This window comes from Oxyura jamaicensis, chromosome 9 (genome assembly GCF_011077185.1).
Source record: "Oxyura jamaicensis isolate SHBP4307 breed ruddy duck chromosome 9, BPBGC_Ojam_1.0, whole genome shotgun sequence".
Classification (NCBI taxonomy): domain Eukaryota; kingdom Metazoa; phylum Chordata; class Aves; order Anseriformes; family Anatidae; genus Oxyura; species Oxyura jamaicensis.
The window spans coordinates 2,518,321-2,534,743 of NC_048901.1; the positions used below are offsets into that span (position 1 = coordinate 2,518,321).

At 36.3% G+C, this 16,423-nt stretch overlaps 1 protein-coding gene across 3 annotated transcripts in view; it reads right to left on the reverse strand.

Moving 5' to 3' along the window:
• RASA2 (RAS p21 protein activator 2) overlaps positions 1 to 16,423 on the reverse strand; it is a 48,635-nt gene that overhangs the window by 30,694 nt on the left and 1,518 nt on the right. For all 3 annotated transcript variants that reach the window (XM_035334865.1, XM_035334864.1, XM_035334867.1), the window contains exons 2-5: positions 11,717 to 11,822; positions 6,566 to 6,669; positions 5,522 to 5,616; positions 334 to 410 (exon numbers count right to left, since the gene is read on the reverse strand). In XM_035334865.1, coding sequence (XP_035190756.1) covers positions 334 to 410; positions 5,522 to 5,616; positions 6,566 to 6,669; positions 11,717 to 11,793 — 353 coding nt within the window. In that variant the 5' untranslated portion in view covers positions 11,794 to 11,822. The remainder of the gene's footprint in view (positions 1 to 333; positions 411 to 5,521; positions 5,617 to 6,565; positions 6,670 to 11,716; positions 11,823 to 16,423) is intronic.

Below are 16,423 nucleotides of genomic sequence, written 5' to 3' on the forward strand. Positions count from 1 at the left end.
AAGTCTGAGTTGTTGCTAATAAATTTTACTGAAATGTGGCAATGTTGCGCTTCCCCAAAAAGGCAACTCCGTCACTTTGTTTTTCTATAAATACTGTTTACCATGGTTAACCATGAGAAAGTCATTCTGAAGCAAGTCTAGAGGTAAATTTTCACATACCCAAACAAGACACTACTCCTCTTCCCCCCAAGAACGTAGGCTCCAAGAAAAAGCCATATAAAAAAGAAAAACATTACTGGTACCAGGACATGCAGACATTCAGTATTGAAAGGGGCAAATCACATTATGCTTTAAGAGACAACTCAATATTTAAGGATTAATGTATTTTCTTACTGTACTACTAGTTGCTGGCACACAGATCCATTATCTGTTATCAGCTCATTCAGTTTTAATTCAAGATGAACTTTTCCCTGAAAAAAAAGAGAAGAAAAACACCAATAGTTTTAGAAGCCTTTATTTTAATAGCAATTAGAACAATAACATGGCTTATAGTTCAAAATCACTTAAGGTTATTCCAATGTATCTGCTTCAAACAAACAGCTATTCTAAAGCATATATCCTCTGAGTATGTTTGAACTCAGATCCAATGATTAATAGAAGCATTACCATCCTCAACGGCAGACAGAACACAAATTGCGTCAAGCCTCCATCCACAGACCTAGCATACAAAAAAAAACAACATTTCTTCCCACATGAGGAAGTACCAAGAGCAGAAGTCCCTCTCAGCTTTTTTGTCCCATGCACAGGATGAACCCCCAAACTAATGAAGGGTAGATTTAAGAGCATTTCGGGTAAAAGTTCTAGAGTGCCCTTAGACACTACAAGTCATAATATACACCTTTCTTGGTACGATCAAAATTTGGTACTATAAACCTTGCTCCAAACATCTGCTGCCTTGACAATACTGCTACTCCTTTTACTGCTTGAGTGTTTGTGCTGGCTTTTACATCTATGAGGTAAGACCACAATGCAGTCTTTCCTCTGTACCATGATCTCGTTAGCACCCTTGGGATTCAACCATTTGCTAACATCGTAAGACACTGGTCTGTCCATGGTCACGATTCTTGTTCAACAGAACAAAGAATTTGGCAAGAGTCAGAGAAGTGATCTGAAAGATAATTTTGAAGCATTTCAAGGGAAGCAAGCTATAATTTTGATTACAGTTTTGCTGCTACAACACTAAAATGGAAATAAAACCCTTAGCTGACCTTGCACACGTTTCTAAGCACGTATGTTTTGACATAAAACTGAAGTGTTATTATTGTAAATCCCCTGGGGCAAAGGCTGTATTTCTCTCTGTACGTCACATGGGAGGAGAAGTGAAGTTTCTTTTATAAGGAAGTCTTAAACGTAACTATTTTGGGATTCCTGCCAAGTGTTTTGAAAACTGTTACTACATGCGTTGGAACACAGGTACATTAAGAAAATATTTGTCAAGCAGAGAAACTCAATTACAAAAATAGATTTATCGGATAAAAACAGTACACTGAGAAGCATGCCAACAGCCTTACACAGGGAGGTTTTTGAACGACATGCAAAAAGACAACATTGTTAGTATTTAAGGTAACAACTGGCCTAACTACTACTAGTACGCAGACCTTGTGAATGCCTTAAGTGTCCTTTGTGCTCTTCTTTGAAAACAAACAAAAAAAGCCAAAAACCAACAACAAAAACAACTCACAAATCAAGTGTTTTGCACAGAGTAGAAATATAATAGAAAGTTTTCTGCACCTGGATATGTTATTTATAAGTGTAGTTGCTTCAAAACTCAGCACCACAACAGCTATAGTAAAATGGCTGTATCTATGTGATTACTTCCCTGATGAGTATGGAGAACATCAAGTACATTTGTTTTGTCTACAGAGAGCAGCATGATGGTTTGCTAAAGTAGCTGATCTGCAGATCTATATCAGAGCTTTCGACATAGTATGCAACTGGGTTTTAAGCAGGGTTATACAGATTCGTTTCAGACTGAAATGCAGAGGAATGATCCATTCTTATACAGTAAGAAGCAGACAAAAAGCCATGAAATGGGCTTTTCACCTGTCAATCTGTGCTGTATAAAGGCATTTTAATTTTACAAATAGATTGACAATTGCCTTTCCTGATACTACCTAGAGGAAGATAGAGCCGTTAGCTGTTTCTAAAATTCAGAACCACAAAAACACTTGAGTTGCACAGTTGTTTTTTTCTTTTTAATATTTAGATCATTTCCACATTACAAAATATTACAAGTATCTATACTAAATTAAAGTTTTCTAAAGCTTTGAAGTGGAAACTGGGCTGGCAAATGTACTTTAAATACCTATGTCAAAAGGCAGTCATGCACTATGCCCACATTCCACATACAGGATCACACTACTGTTTTAAGTGTACCACAAAATGTTTTTGACAGCGTTGTTTTTCTTCATAAAACCTTATCTCCTTTAAATTTAAGGGATGGAAATGCATGCTTTTATTGTCTAAAAGGTAGGCTACAACTATATTTAACCCACACATTCTCAGTAACTCTCATTCTCAGTTAGTAATGTTAGAAATGCTAAGAGTTATTCTCCAACTCCTCCCTCAATATCAGAAAGTCTAGATTGCATTATTTCTCTTGAACTCTGTCCTACTTGTTCCACTTCCCCTAACTCAATGGAAAAACATCACAAATGAATTGCTGAATTTGTAGGAATACGAAAATCATCTTTATGTCATACAAATCACATATCTCTAAAGAAAACTTCTATGCCAGAAGCTAGAGAGCTTTTGTATGAAAGGAAAAAAAAAAAAAACACACACCACTGAACAAAAGTTCACTAAAACAGCCCAGGTTATCCACTCAGAGCATCTTTAGTAAACTGAAGCCCTTACAACACACGCCAAGTAAAAGTGCTCCAGAATACTCCACAAATTATGTACCAGTCCCACATTTAGCATGATAGGCAATAGTTAATTCTGTGAGCTTACTGCACAAACCTCTCTACCTACCAGATACAGGTTCTGTCAGCTTCCATTTGGCTTCCTTCCAGCTTTCTCATTTTAAGTTAGAGCAAACATATACCGTGTTTCTGAAATGCGCCACATCTTGAGGCCTTCCACACTGAGCTCCAAGCACTGTACATTGGCCCACAGTTCTGTAGTCCTAACAAAATCTATTCAACTTGGATCATCCTGAGGCTTACTCTACCCCGACATTTCTTCTTTCCTAGGTTTACAGGTCTGAGCCATTATGAATCCACAAGCTGGACTGAGGCTCAATCTCAATTTTCCCAAACAAACCTATGCATTCTACAGGAAGGCCAGGGGAGTCTACTGGAAGCACAGTACTACAGTAATTGTAAAACCTATCAACGTTAAGAAAGAGAACAGCAAACAAAGTTGTCTTCAAAAACCTTAGAAGTGTGTGAAAGATTTTGACCTTATATATTTTACAAACATAGATCAAATCTTTACAAGATTTTTCACTCTCGTTACAAGTAACGGAACAGATCAAGGGCACGTTTAACAATATGACCTCATTTCAAACCAGCTATATGAAGACTCACAAAACAAGGCAAACATGCGCCTTAGAAAATTTAAAGCATTTGGGTTTTGCTAAGAAGTTTACACCAGCTGCAGCTAAACACATACTGCTCCACACAGCTTTTCAAATACTTGATTTGCTTAGCATTCCCTCATTCATGTATACTTTTTATACTCAAGAACTAGTGAACAAAGCAGGAAGTTTTAACAAAATGAATATCCATTCATATTATTGTTACCAGCAGCAAAACCAACAACAACAGAAAAAAGCTAAGAACCTATAACAACAGATGCTTACTAAAAGTTAAAGACAAGTAATTTTTAATACACTTTCAGTGGCCACGGAAAGGCTGACTCCCTTCCCCAACACACATTGAAGAAATAATGTCCAACTTTTTTTTTTTTCTTTAAAAAAAAAAAGTTAAAAGAACAAATTTTAGCTTGAGGTTAACCTTGCTTTAAAGAAGTCTTAAATATCTGGTCTACAACATTTTTACATCAGTATAACTGCATCTGGTGTAGTTATATCTACTAGAACTGTTACCACAGATTACCCAGAGAAGCTGTGGATGCCCCGTCCCTGTGCTTAAAGCCAGGCTGGATAGGGCTTTGGGCAACCTGGGCTGGTGGGAGGCATCCCTGTCCAAGGCAAGGGGTTGGAATTGGATAACCTTTAAGGTCCCTTTCAACCCAAATCATTTTATGACAATATACGGTTGTTTATTTGTCATTTTAATACAACTGGACAATGCTATTTAGTTCAGGTTGTTCCGCAAGGCAGCGTAAGTGGCATACTTTCATGCATCAGCAAAAGCTGTACAGCATACCAAAAATCATTTAGATAAGGTTGATTAAAAAAACAGCAAGGCAGCTGACAGCAATATCAACTCATTTAGCAGTATCTGTGATCTCTATTTTGGGAAGGAAAAAAGAGCAAAACAGAGTGAAAAAAAAGCTTGTGCAAAAATAAGTTAAAACAAACAAGTGGATACTGGAGTTATTTTATAAACAGATAAACCAAGACCTTGTATAAACTCAAGCATATAGTACTTTCACTCTGCTAAACTTTTAATCAACTCCATTTCAGATTACCAGTGTTAGTACAGAGCTATGGTACCAGACTGGAAAATGGGTCTACACCTTCTGCGACAGGACTGCATTGCTATTCTAGAAGTCCTAAATTTATTACAAAGTAAGGTGGTATTGTGGAATGACCAATCTGTAAATCCCCCATCTCCTCCACCCCTACTTTATTTTTACTTTGTAGGAGTCAGCAAGTTTAATTCTTGAGGATTCCAGAAAGGATGTCAAGATTTAGGTAAATCCAAAAAAAAAAAAAAAAAAAAAAAAAAAGAAATAGACTAAAGTGGCTATCTTAGCAACAGGGCTAATAGATTCTCAAGAATACTGTTCTGTTTTCTTCTTCAACCAAAGACAGAGTAGCTACAACTTCTAGAGTCACCTTATTTTAAATTATTACTAAAAAAATCCTGTCAGAAAAACTTGAAACACAGACAAAATTCAGCTCTGAAGTACAACTTACTTGTTGCAGCAAAGTATTGTGGAAAGTATTTCAAAATAAAATAAATGTATGAGCACAGCACAACAAGTAACTCCCATTTTGGAGATGTTACCACTTCACGTTACATAATCATTTCAGCTTGTAACACAAAACTGAATAAAAAATGACTCAATAGTTTCCTAAATCATTCACCTTTCTCAAGCACATGGCTCTTCTTGCACCAAACATTTTTGACATCAAAATACTGTTAGACATTTCCCAAACAGCTGTTGCTTTTACCATTTTTGAAGAGTATCATGAAGAACAACACAGACAACTTAGAAGTATCGAATATGCATTACTTTTTAATCAAGCTGAAAGTCTAAACTGACTCATAACAATTACACAGATGCTAGCCTCCATCTGTCACAGTTCAATAAAATCTTCTACCATTGCATATACTTATCTATATTTAATTTAAAAAAAAATATAGATGTGCAATTTAATAATTACCTGAACCTCTGAATTAGAATCAACAGGTTGAAGCATAAACCAGTTCTCTTTCCCTGTATAGTTACATAAGTCTTCTTTTTTGATTGCCACCTTTCCTGGGGAAGGAGACAGGAAGAAAAAAAAACTAAATATCACTTTCATCTCAATAGGACTGACTCTTTTTTTTCAAACCTTTTTTTTAAGCTGATGATGCTGTATGAAAAGCTCATGGATGCAAGGAACATGAAGCAAACTGAAGCAGATGCAGTAAAATAGTGAATGAGTTTACACAAAACCAATTCAGCTCCTTATGATGTGTTATCTTGGATATTACTAATAACAAGATTAAGTGAAATAAAGAATACACTTGTGGCTGGAAATAACATAATACAAATCTGAGAGAACAGTAATGGTGCTGAAGAATGTTTAAATAGGAAATTGAAGGTAGACACCTTCAGCTCTCCTGATTGCTATCTGGAAAGCTGTTATACCAAATTACCTGGCATCCTGGTGCAAATTACTTCCTTCCTCAATTCAAGTAACATGAAGCCTACATCCACAGTAGACTCTTAAGAGCTTTATAGCAACCATATCCAAATAGCAGCTGCACTAGAGCCATTAGACAGTCAAAATAATCCACCTCCTGTAATTTTTCTGTTACACTACGTAAAGGATTTTGCAGCAACTTTTAAGTCACTAGGTTTACATGTTGTCCTGGCAGAGAAAAAAAGTTGATGTGTATAGTTTTAACAAGTATTCAACAATTGCAAAACCAGTCCATTCTTTAGAGATCTACAAATAGTGACAACTGCTCAAATATTCCACTAGAAGAGAGTTGGAGAAAAAAATTACAAGATGTATTAAGTCCATAAAATATCCCATTAGCCCAAAAAATAAACATATTTTAGTATCATAAAACACGGAAACAAAATCCTGCTTTTCAAACTTGAGATATTTAAGCGCAGTATGCACTTACACATCAGTTTAAGGATTGTATCCATGAAACTACAGATATTGAAAACAACCAAACATTATGCAAAATGTAGACAGTATCCCAGAACTTACCTATACGCAGATCTTTTTGTAAAACACTCTTATCATAAATGTAGAAGGACAACCACTGGAATGTTCTCGGAATCTCAAAGTAAAACTCTTCCCCAAAATAAGGACTGAAAAGAAAAACTGAAAGTTAAACTGGAAAAAGCACTTCATATAATTCGTACAGCAGACGCTGAAGTGCTATATTTATATTGCAATCACAGAACTTGGCCTTTACCACCATGCTCATCTGTCAAAGCCACCCACAGTCATTTCATTGCAAAACATACACTAAGACTACAAGTTAAAACTTCAAGAGTGCTTTTTGTATGCTCCTTTTTTTTGTATATAAAAATTAGATTACACACAGAGAGAGTGTTGTCTTTTCCGCAATTTCACTTCCTGTCTCAAAGTCATTCTAGTTGGTTTTCTACCCACCATCCTTAATTAAATGATTTCCTGAGACAAAAACTTTTTTCTCATTCTGTATGTGGTTAAATTACAGTAAAACGTAACTTATGAACTACTTCACTAACTGCCAGCATGTTTAGCTCTAACATCTGCAGCAGATTTAATACTCAGAGATTCAGAAGCCCGAAGTGTAAGAGAACAGTGAAAGAAATGTTCATCTCAAATCCTCACGTTCTCCTGCATGCTGAAATGATCATTGCATTTCTCCACCTAGTGACATCTAATATAACACTTTGAGTTTACCTTAAATAACTGCCATGCACGCTGTACCAATTAACAGTTAGAAGTATTTGCAGAGTATTCTAAAAAAAAAAACTCTGGGTTCCCTCATATTAGAGGCATTTCACACAGCTTACTCAGTATCTTCACACTTGAGGTATGCATGCTTCCGTTAAACTTAAAGTAAACTTATTGATCCAATCATAGGCAGCATTCAGAAGCTTGAATTTCAAAATATTGAACAAAACCACAATGCTTATGTCACTGCAAGTTGTGAAATCCAAAAATTAAATGCATTCACAAAAAAACTATTTCGAAACTACTGGATTCATACAGACTTAAAATACTTTCATTTACAACGCTGTATTATCGTCACAAGGGAAAGGTAGAAAGCCTCATGAAACAAATTTTAGCCTCTGCTTTCTTTCTACAGAAAACTACAACAATTAGATCAAACTCAGAAATTAAGTTTTTGCTGTAATTTTCTAGTAAAGTATCTTGCTGACACTGTATTGTTACAATACCTGTTTATTAAACCAATACAAATAAGCTTATGTTTGGAACCATTCATTTATGGTAGTTCCTATGCAAAAAAATACCAGGTCAAATCACAGCTATGTTCTTCCCTCCAAAATAATTAGAGGGAAGACACCAAATGCTCAAGGACCAGTATCTCATTAAATAAATTCAAAATAAAGCAGCAGGCAACCAATACAAAAAGTGGGTGAAAACACAAGCACACAAATCTAGTGTTCCAGCTTTCTCGAACCTATTCTTAGAATCAATAGCTTTAACTCCAGGAATTCATTATAACACATTTCACAAGTGAAAACGTTCGCTTTGTTCAAACAACTTTTACCATAGGCTTCAAAGAATACAGGTCGTTAATGGACTTTGCATTATACTGAAATATAACTGAAAAATTCTCAGCTCAAAACTCTGCTTATAGTTTTTCAGCTCCCCACTTGTCTTCCCCTTCTCCTCATTTCAAACCCAAGAAATTCACCTAATTGTAAGAGCTGGGTTCTTCTTGTCGGCAGCACCCCTCAAGGTATAAATTATTGAGTATTACCTTTATTTAGCAGTAGAGCAGCCTTAAGCAGCCTCAACTTCCTTATTACCTTCACTGCTCGTTTTAATTGTATTGACACAGTAACTCACCAGAAGATAAAAAAGTCTTACTTCCAATTTAGGTCAATTCCATGATGTGGCTCCCTGACTAGCTACAGGTGTAATAGTTGCAGCAGTAAAAACAAAGATATTACAGTGGAAAGCGTGAACAGAGGGTGAACAAGCTGGCATGGTATACAACTCAACAACTGCATATCACTAAGTTAAATGCTTATTCTTACCGTATCTACACAACTGTATGTGTGCAATTACAATCAGATAATGATTCATTATTGTGGGATGGAGACTATTAGTACTGACTTCCAAAAACCTATTTAGCAGCCATATCCTAAGGCTAAGAAGAATGAACTTCACAAATATATCAAAAAAAGAGACCTGTTACTACCAATCATTATTTTGACCTCAACATTATGTGAATTCTCAGACTTGCAAGAAAGAGCAAGTCAACAGTATGAACATAAACAGAATGTAATTCATTTTTTAATCATGTTGATACATTTCTCCTTACCTAGAATACCACCACTGCTGTATCAATCAGTTGTCAACTACTCTTTAGCAAAGCAGGAGATACAGAGTAAGTTCAAGGTTTAGAATACAAAAGGATTAGTAAAGAAATTCTAAGGTGTATATGAATTGGCTGAAGGAGTACAATAGGTTATACCAATGAGGAATAATTCAAATGGAGAACTTACTCTACCTGTTCCTCAGGGATTCAGTCAGTTTAGTACTTTCATTTGTGACTTTGATGCAAGAACTTTAAAGACTGTGACAGATACAAAATTAGAAGATAATGCTAATTCAAAGGAAGACCAGACTGTCATACAGGAAGAACTGGATGGCCTTTTGGATTACAGTAATACACGAGATTAAACAAACGTATAATATTACTCATATGCTCTTCCCTTCCTTGTCATATTAAACCAGTAATTCACTGACTAAAACTGACCAATACACCTACATCTGTCTTTTGATAAAAGCAACAGTCATATCCAGCTATTAAATTCTTGCTATAACCTTGCATTTGCACAAAGTTAAATAAAAACTAGTTTAAACAAAAAATGCAACACATACCACAACCTCTCCCTCCGTATTTCCTTATATTTGACCATGGAAATTTGAGGAGGTTTAAATTTCTTTCAAGGGGAAAAAAAAAATAAAAAAATTATTCAAAACCCACAGAAATCTCTTATAGTGTCAGGAAACATTTTTGAGTCGTTAGACAGGATATTCCTCTTTCACTTCAGTATTAATCCTTGTATTTTTAGCTCTGAAAAGCCATCAGCTTCACATCTGCGCTTCTGACAATCATCAGTGCTGATGGAAGCCCAAACACATTTGTGCTTTTTTTTTTTAAAAAAAAAAACACATTTCTTCATTGGTTTTCAATAACTGGAACCAAAGGTCATTTTAATTCTACTGATAATTACTTCCACAGATGTACAACTACCAGATACCTGTAGAACACAATCTGGATTATACCTTGTATAAAATCTGCAACCCATAAAATAGTGACAAAAACAGACTGTGAACTACTTGTCTAAAAGACAGTAAATAATAGAAAACAAACAATTGTCGCTGTTATGACTAAAATTATACTGTACTACACCTTACTGAAAAGCAGTTATGAAGTTTGCAGGCTTTTAGATACCAAAGCTTTCATCTTCCTTTCCAGCACCTCTAGGTTAGTGCAGTAGTCTAGATCAACACAGTAATAAGCAATGAGATGGTATTAATTAAGTTTCTGCAACAAGCACCAACCTTCATAACCACTTACACACTAGTAATACAGTACTAAGCATCCAATTCTGGTTGCTGCTACTAGAGGATGATTTATTTTATTACATTTCATCAGTTTGTAGGGAATCTTATTCATGCTGTGGATCTAACTTCATGCAGATGTAATTCAGAGAATCAAAGAATTCCCTGTGTAGCCAGGGGAGACAAAAATGCACCTCCAGGCAGAGAACACTGCCTCCTAACAAAACACTCTCAAAATATGAATATAAATTTCATATCACATGAAAATTGTGAAAATTTCTCCGGTTGTTTAAGACACCCCAAAACTGTTATTTTCTTACAGTGAAATTTCTGTTCTTCCCTCTGTAAAGAACTAGTGGCAATATTCTCAATTAAGTTTCAGTTCAACTTCAGTACTATTAAAAATTAGGTTAATCTAAGTTGATTTATTTTGCCAATGTTTTACTGCATAGTCAGTTGTACTGCACAGTCAGAAATTCTTTCTTCATGTGATTTAAGTGTATCCATTTAATTCTTAAAAAGGGATATTACAGAAAAGAGTCTACACAAACATTAAATTTTACAGGTCTTGTTTCCAAGCGTAACATTAAACTTCTATGATTTTGATTATTAACATGTCAAAAATCTGACATCAGAGTTTAAAAAATTGACTTTGTTTAAGACATCAATTTGCACGTCCAGTTAAATTAATCAACTACAGTCAGGACCAAATATTTTGCTTATCCTCCTCATTTGTAACCACTGAGTCAATTTTTGTAATTTAACCTGTTGCATGTACATAGTGTTTACTATTCATGAAGAGGCATAAGGAGGCTTTAAAATGGTGTTCTGAAAAAGTAAAACTCTCCATTTAACTTTTCCGTATGAGTAGTCTGATGATCCTGACCTAGAAACACCTAGCAATATGGCTCAAAACAAACACTACCACTAAACCACTGGAAATGGCAAGAATTGGGAAAAAAAAAAAAAAAAAAAAAGTTTTAGCAGACTTTCTTGATTTTAAGAGGAAGGTTTAATGTCTCCTCGAAATAAAATTGTCACATGGATCTTCTGAGCAATGCAGCTGCAAAGATCCTCCAGTATGGGTCATCAGTGAACCTAAGTTTCAATAAGGCCTATTCAGGGGAACATCCCACAGCAAACAAAACTTTTATAAGTGAAAAGTTCAAGTTCATCCATTCTAGAATCAGGTTTTACAAGGCAGACACTGAAAACAGAATTCCAGCAATACGTACTGACTACATGTCAGAAGTACGAAACAACAGGGAAAGTAAGAGATCAAGCAGATTTCTTTCCCTTGAAAATAACCTGGCAAGAAAAAGAATGTTATGCTGCCCAATGGAACAAAATACAGTAACAGCAAAATATGTTTTAGCATGTTTCATGTAAGTCCTGTACTACTCACAAGCCTCCACTTTGTTTTCTTCTCAACTACTCTCAAGATTTACACATTGCTGTAATGCTTCCAATTAGTTGCCACAAGTCAGCTCTCATTTTAAAGACGTACAAGCAAAACCACATGGACATTGACACGCATCTTGCTTTTATTCTGGACCAAGAAGGTCTTGATTACCATTTCCATTTAAAAATTAAGCTTACCTTAAAGATTTTTCAACTACCTGCGTACGAAAAACTTCTTCTTGGTCCAGGTTTATGGTACAGAAGAAGTCTCTCATTTTGTTGGGAACTAAATGTTTGGCATCATCTGTAAATAAATAAAAAAAAAAGACTGAGTACTGAGGGGAAAAACCAACAAAATATTACACAAAAGCTTCATAGTTTTAATGGATGCTGAATGTTTACTCTTCCATTCAGTTAGCATGCATTTTGTTACTCGCTTTCCATTTGTAAGCCCCACTATGCACCCTGAAATTTTGATATCCAGGTTCACATGGAAAGAGAGCTGACAGGAAGACGATGACGCACTGACTCATTAGCACCGCTTCCTGCGGCACCTGCACTTTCCCTCGAGGTCTCATCTCGGGCTTGACCCCGCATAGCTTGCTGTGTCTGAAAGGCTCCCAGCCCAAAGGAATACAGCATTAGGTCATATGGCAAAGGCATCACCTGGCTGAGCTACTCTTCTTCACTGTTTCCTCCTTAATGCTTTGGTTATAGGAAGCTGATGGGATATAAATAATCTTATTAGTCTGCTCTTCATTTTTCACTTTTTTTAGCTGCTTTTAAGTTGACCGATGTATTTTCAAAGGTTCAGCTATGACTACTGTTATTTTTTCTTAAATGTCTGGTCTGATATGGAAGGGGAAAAGTCACCTATTGACTAAGTGCACCACGTATAAGAACAAACAGAGAAGGAAGTTTCTAATGGGACGCAATGACTGCCAACGCAGGAATACACCAGCATTGTGTTCTGGATTAGGCCTTAACTAGGACCTCTTGTGTCCTTATATTTCTCCTGGAAATACCACCCTCCCCTCCCCCCAGTAAAACATGGAATCAAAATCATCCAAATTTTATATAAGCTATTAAAAAGTAACATGGTTAAAACTGCACAAAACATTGAGTTTTAATTACTTACTGCATCTAAATAACGTGACACCTCCTCTACTTTCAAAGACCTCAGCTTGAGATTAGATTTCACATGTCAATATATGTCCCTTTTTAAAAAAAATCAGGTATGAAGCACATTGGAAAATAACCTTTGTTTTCTATGCTCTTAAGATATAAAGTCAAAAGTGTTTTGTCTTCTCTCTCTTTTTGCTTAATAGATTAGTGGCAGTCTTGAAACGTAGCTAAGTGCTGCCTGGCACTGGAAATGCTGTATCTGAGCAGGGAACACAGTGGTTTCACCACCAGACTGAACTTCCTCCCTGATCTTTTCAAAGTCAGGAATACGTGCACCGATGGAAAACATGAACAGACACTTAAGTAACTTCCACAGTTAAAACCTCTGCTCTCAGAAGCATCAATGAGCTTTTCATCAACTTGGGTGTGGGAGAGGAGGAAGTATACGTATTATTTTTAAACACCACACTTAACGTTGACAGATTGAAAGGCAAGTACAGAACCGGTTTTTAATGCCACTAGACTTTAAAAAGAAACTAAACTCAAAGTGGCCCATGAGGGAGATATTAGAAAAAAAAAAAAAAAAAAAAAGAGACTGAGTATCACCTTGAAAAAAAAAAGTTATTTTAATAAAACATATGAACAAGAATACAAAAAAAGAAATCCCAAGGGGCTTGCAATCCCCAGAGCTTCAGATGCTGAAGTAATTAATAAGCATGAACTGTACCCGACAGTTTTTTTCTGATAACCATCTTAGATGTTTTAGTTAATACCCTGGAGCTTTACCATCCTATTTTCACATAAAAATATTTCAGAGATTACCTAACTTTATTGGCACTGCAAAGCTACTGTATGGTGGACTTTGAAAAGAGATTACAAATACTGTACCATCACGTTTTCTTAAAAGAACACAAGTTAAAATGTAAGAATGGTTAGTCAGAAATAGCAAATAAAGGTTTTTTTTCTTTTCTTTTTTTTTTTTTTTGGGGGGGGGGGGGGTGGGGGGGAATAAGAAAGAAAAGCATTTTTAGCTTTGACTGTGGAACTGTATTTCAATCCTTTTCAGGGTGTCTGTCATTTATAAGCAAGCACCATGATACTCAAACTTGCAGTCCAAGTGATCAGACAGCAGCAATAACAGACCAATTTATTTTTTATTGATGTACCAACTCAGCAGTTTCAGTCACCAGACTAATTTAAAACAGCAATTATTTTCACGTGACATATCTAGTAGCCTAATTCAACAGGGAAAGTATGGAATGCATCGCTAACATAATAAACATCAATCTTTTTATTCTGAAAATGTACAAGTTCACGATTACTATGGCTTACCTCACTTTTGAACTAACTTTTACTGCCTCTCAACCACTTACTTTGGGAAATCAGCAAAAAATATCAGTACTAAAAAAAACTCGGGTTGATTATATATATTAGTTTAGATTTTAAAATATTTATAAAATATTGTTTACAATATATACACAGGTGGCCTCTATACAACTCCATAGAGAAACTTTACTTCAAAGTAAGATGAGCTTAAACCTAAGCAAAAGGGAAAAGCTGTGATGCTAATAAGAAGTTAAGTGCTAGAGCATAGAGGGATGGCAATGCAACAACTCCCCATATTACATGAATATTACGAGTTAGTAGTAACAGGAATGGAGCAACCTACAAAATTCCACAGTTCTGTCAAACTCCCTTGTCCTGCACATCATTTGTTAGATGCAGACAGAGCACGAGAACATCAAGTTAAAGTTTGTTCACTGCTAACAGTCAGAAACCCAGCAGGAGCAGGAGGTGGGATGGATACATGCTATTTATTCACAATGCACTCTGTTGAGGGAAAATGCACAATTCGTGTACATCCTACCACAGGGACCCAAAATGAAGAACCTAAATAGAAGTTTATGCACATGAAGTGCAATGTATCTATTTCACGGGACCAAACATATATAGCAGCAATTCAAATTACTATATGAGCGCAGCAGAACCCAATATATTCAGTGTGAACAATGCAGTGCTAGAAGTTTGAAACAGAACTTGTCCTGAATTTTGTCAAACGAGTTCTGGGAGATGACAAATTAGCTATTTTCCACGTATTCCACTACGGTTTTCCAAAAATGAAAGCAACTAGGTCAATTACGACCTAAAAACCTACTACTACATGGTATAAAGTAAAGACAAAAGCTAGTTAAACAACAAAGAATAGCACGCTATAAAACATACCTCAAACTGCAGGATAGGCATAAACCTTATAAAGTGCTTTTGTCACAACTCTGACACAAAATACAGCTGCCAATACAAAAGTCATTAAAAAGAACAACTGTCCTTCTGTGGATCCCCAGTGGAAACTTGCTCAAGCGTAACTTGCTCAAGTTCAAAAAAATCCCATGGTCTTAAACTAGTAAGAGATCACATCTTCATGTTGCCTCTTACCTGAAAACCAGAGGGAGGAGACGGGATGCAAACACAGGTATCCCACACAACATGGGGAGTCCCAGGGGTTGCTAACGTGTTCCTATTTTGTTTTTAATTGTTGGGTATGTAATAGCTAATTAAGCCACTTTTAAGTACATGCCTCAGTTCTAAATCTGTTGTCACTGTCTGTGTAACATTGCTAACTTTAGATTTTATCATCTACTTGTGTACTGTAAAACTGCGTAAATAAGAAGTTACCACAAATGTTTTCTATATACACAGAACTGCCACTGCCTCCTGAAAATCGTGATCTCTCGTGCAATACATACAAAATGAATGTTAAGTCTTCTCACAGCTTAAATGCCAACAAAACTCAGGCACTGAAACACATTCTACTTGCAAAAAGCTATTATAAAAAATTCTCATGGACTATGAACACCAGCTTCCCCAAGTGAAGTCTGCTACTGCTAATCCCTCCAGATCAAGGGGGATTATATTATTGCATCTGTTTGTTATTTTTCATTCAGAGGGTTTTCACCTCAAAAGCACATTAGTAAGATACAAGCAAGAAGTGAAAATAAAACAGTTTGTGCTGGGCAAAGAGGCCAACAGAACACCGAGGGATTTGAGGGTTTGCAAGCTTTCACAGCAAATTAACTCATCTTTTTAAAAGTGTTTTTGTTTTCCTGGAAAAAAACAAGTAGCTTTCCCAAGTGATTTCTCACGCTGTTTCAGGAAACATCTTTTATTACTTCCATCCATCTTCCAAATTGGTCCTGCAGTTTTACAGGCCTATCTTTGGCAACCAACTTTGGATGTATGATAGCCAGACGATAACCTCTGGTTCACCATCACTTTCGCCAGGTACTCAAACGTGGTAACATTCAAAGTTACAACGCAACAGGATCAAGGCAGAACACATGCACAGGACACTAAAACTGGCTTCAACAGAAGTAATGAGAGATACAGAGGGTGCTTTTAATATCTAATGCAAAACTTGTGCTGGGCTCAAGTATCACCTGAAGTAAAACCCCACCAATTGCTGTGTTGCCAACTGCTGCAAACCCCCTCGCACACAAGCCAGGCAGCAGAGCGGTACCAGTAAATAAGCCAGCGCTGACTTTTTTTTTTTTTTAGACAAGCTGGCATGCGTTAGCTCTGCGATAATTGCTAACAACAAAGTCTCAGGAAGTGTGTGTTCAGTCTTGTCCGCTCAGTTCGCATTAACCCTCTGCAGCAAGAGCTGCGGCCAGCCCCGTTTCCCACAGCCTCCCGTTTTCGTGGCCTAGTCGCTCATTTACTTACCGAAGACAAACCCGAGCCTGCGCCGCGCTCGAGCAACACCTCCACCCCTCAGCTAAATTT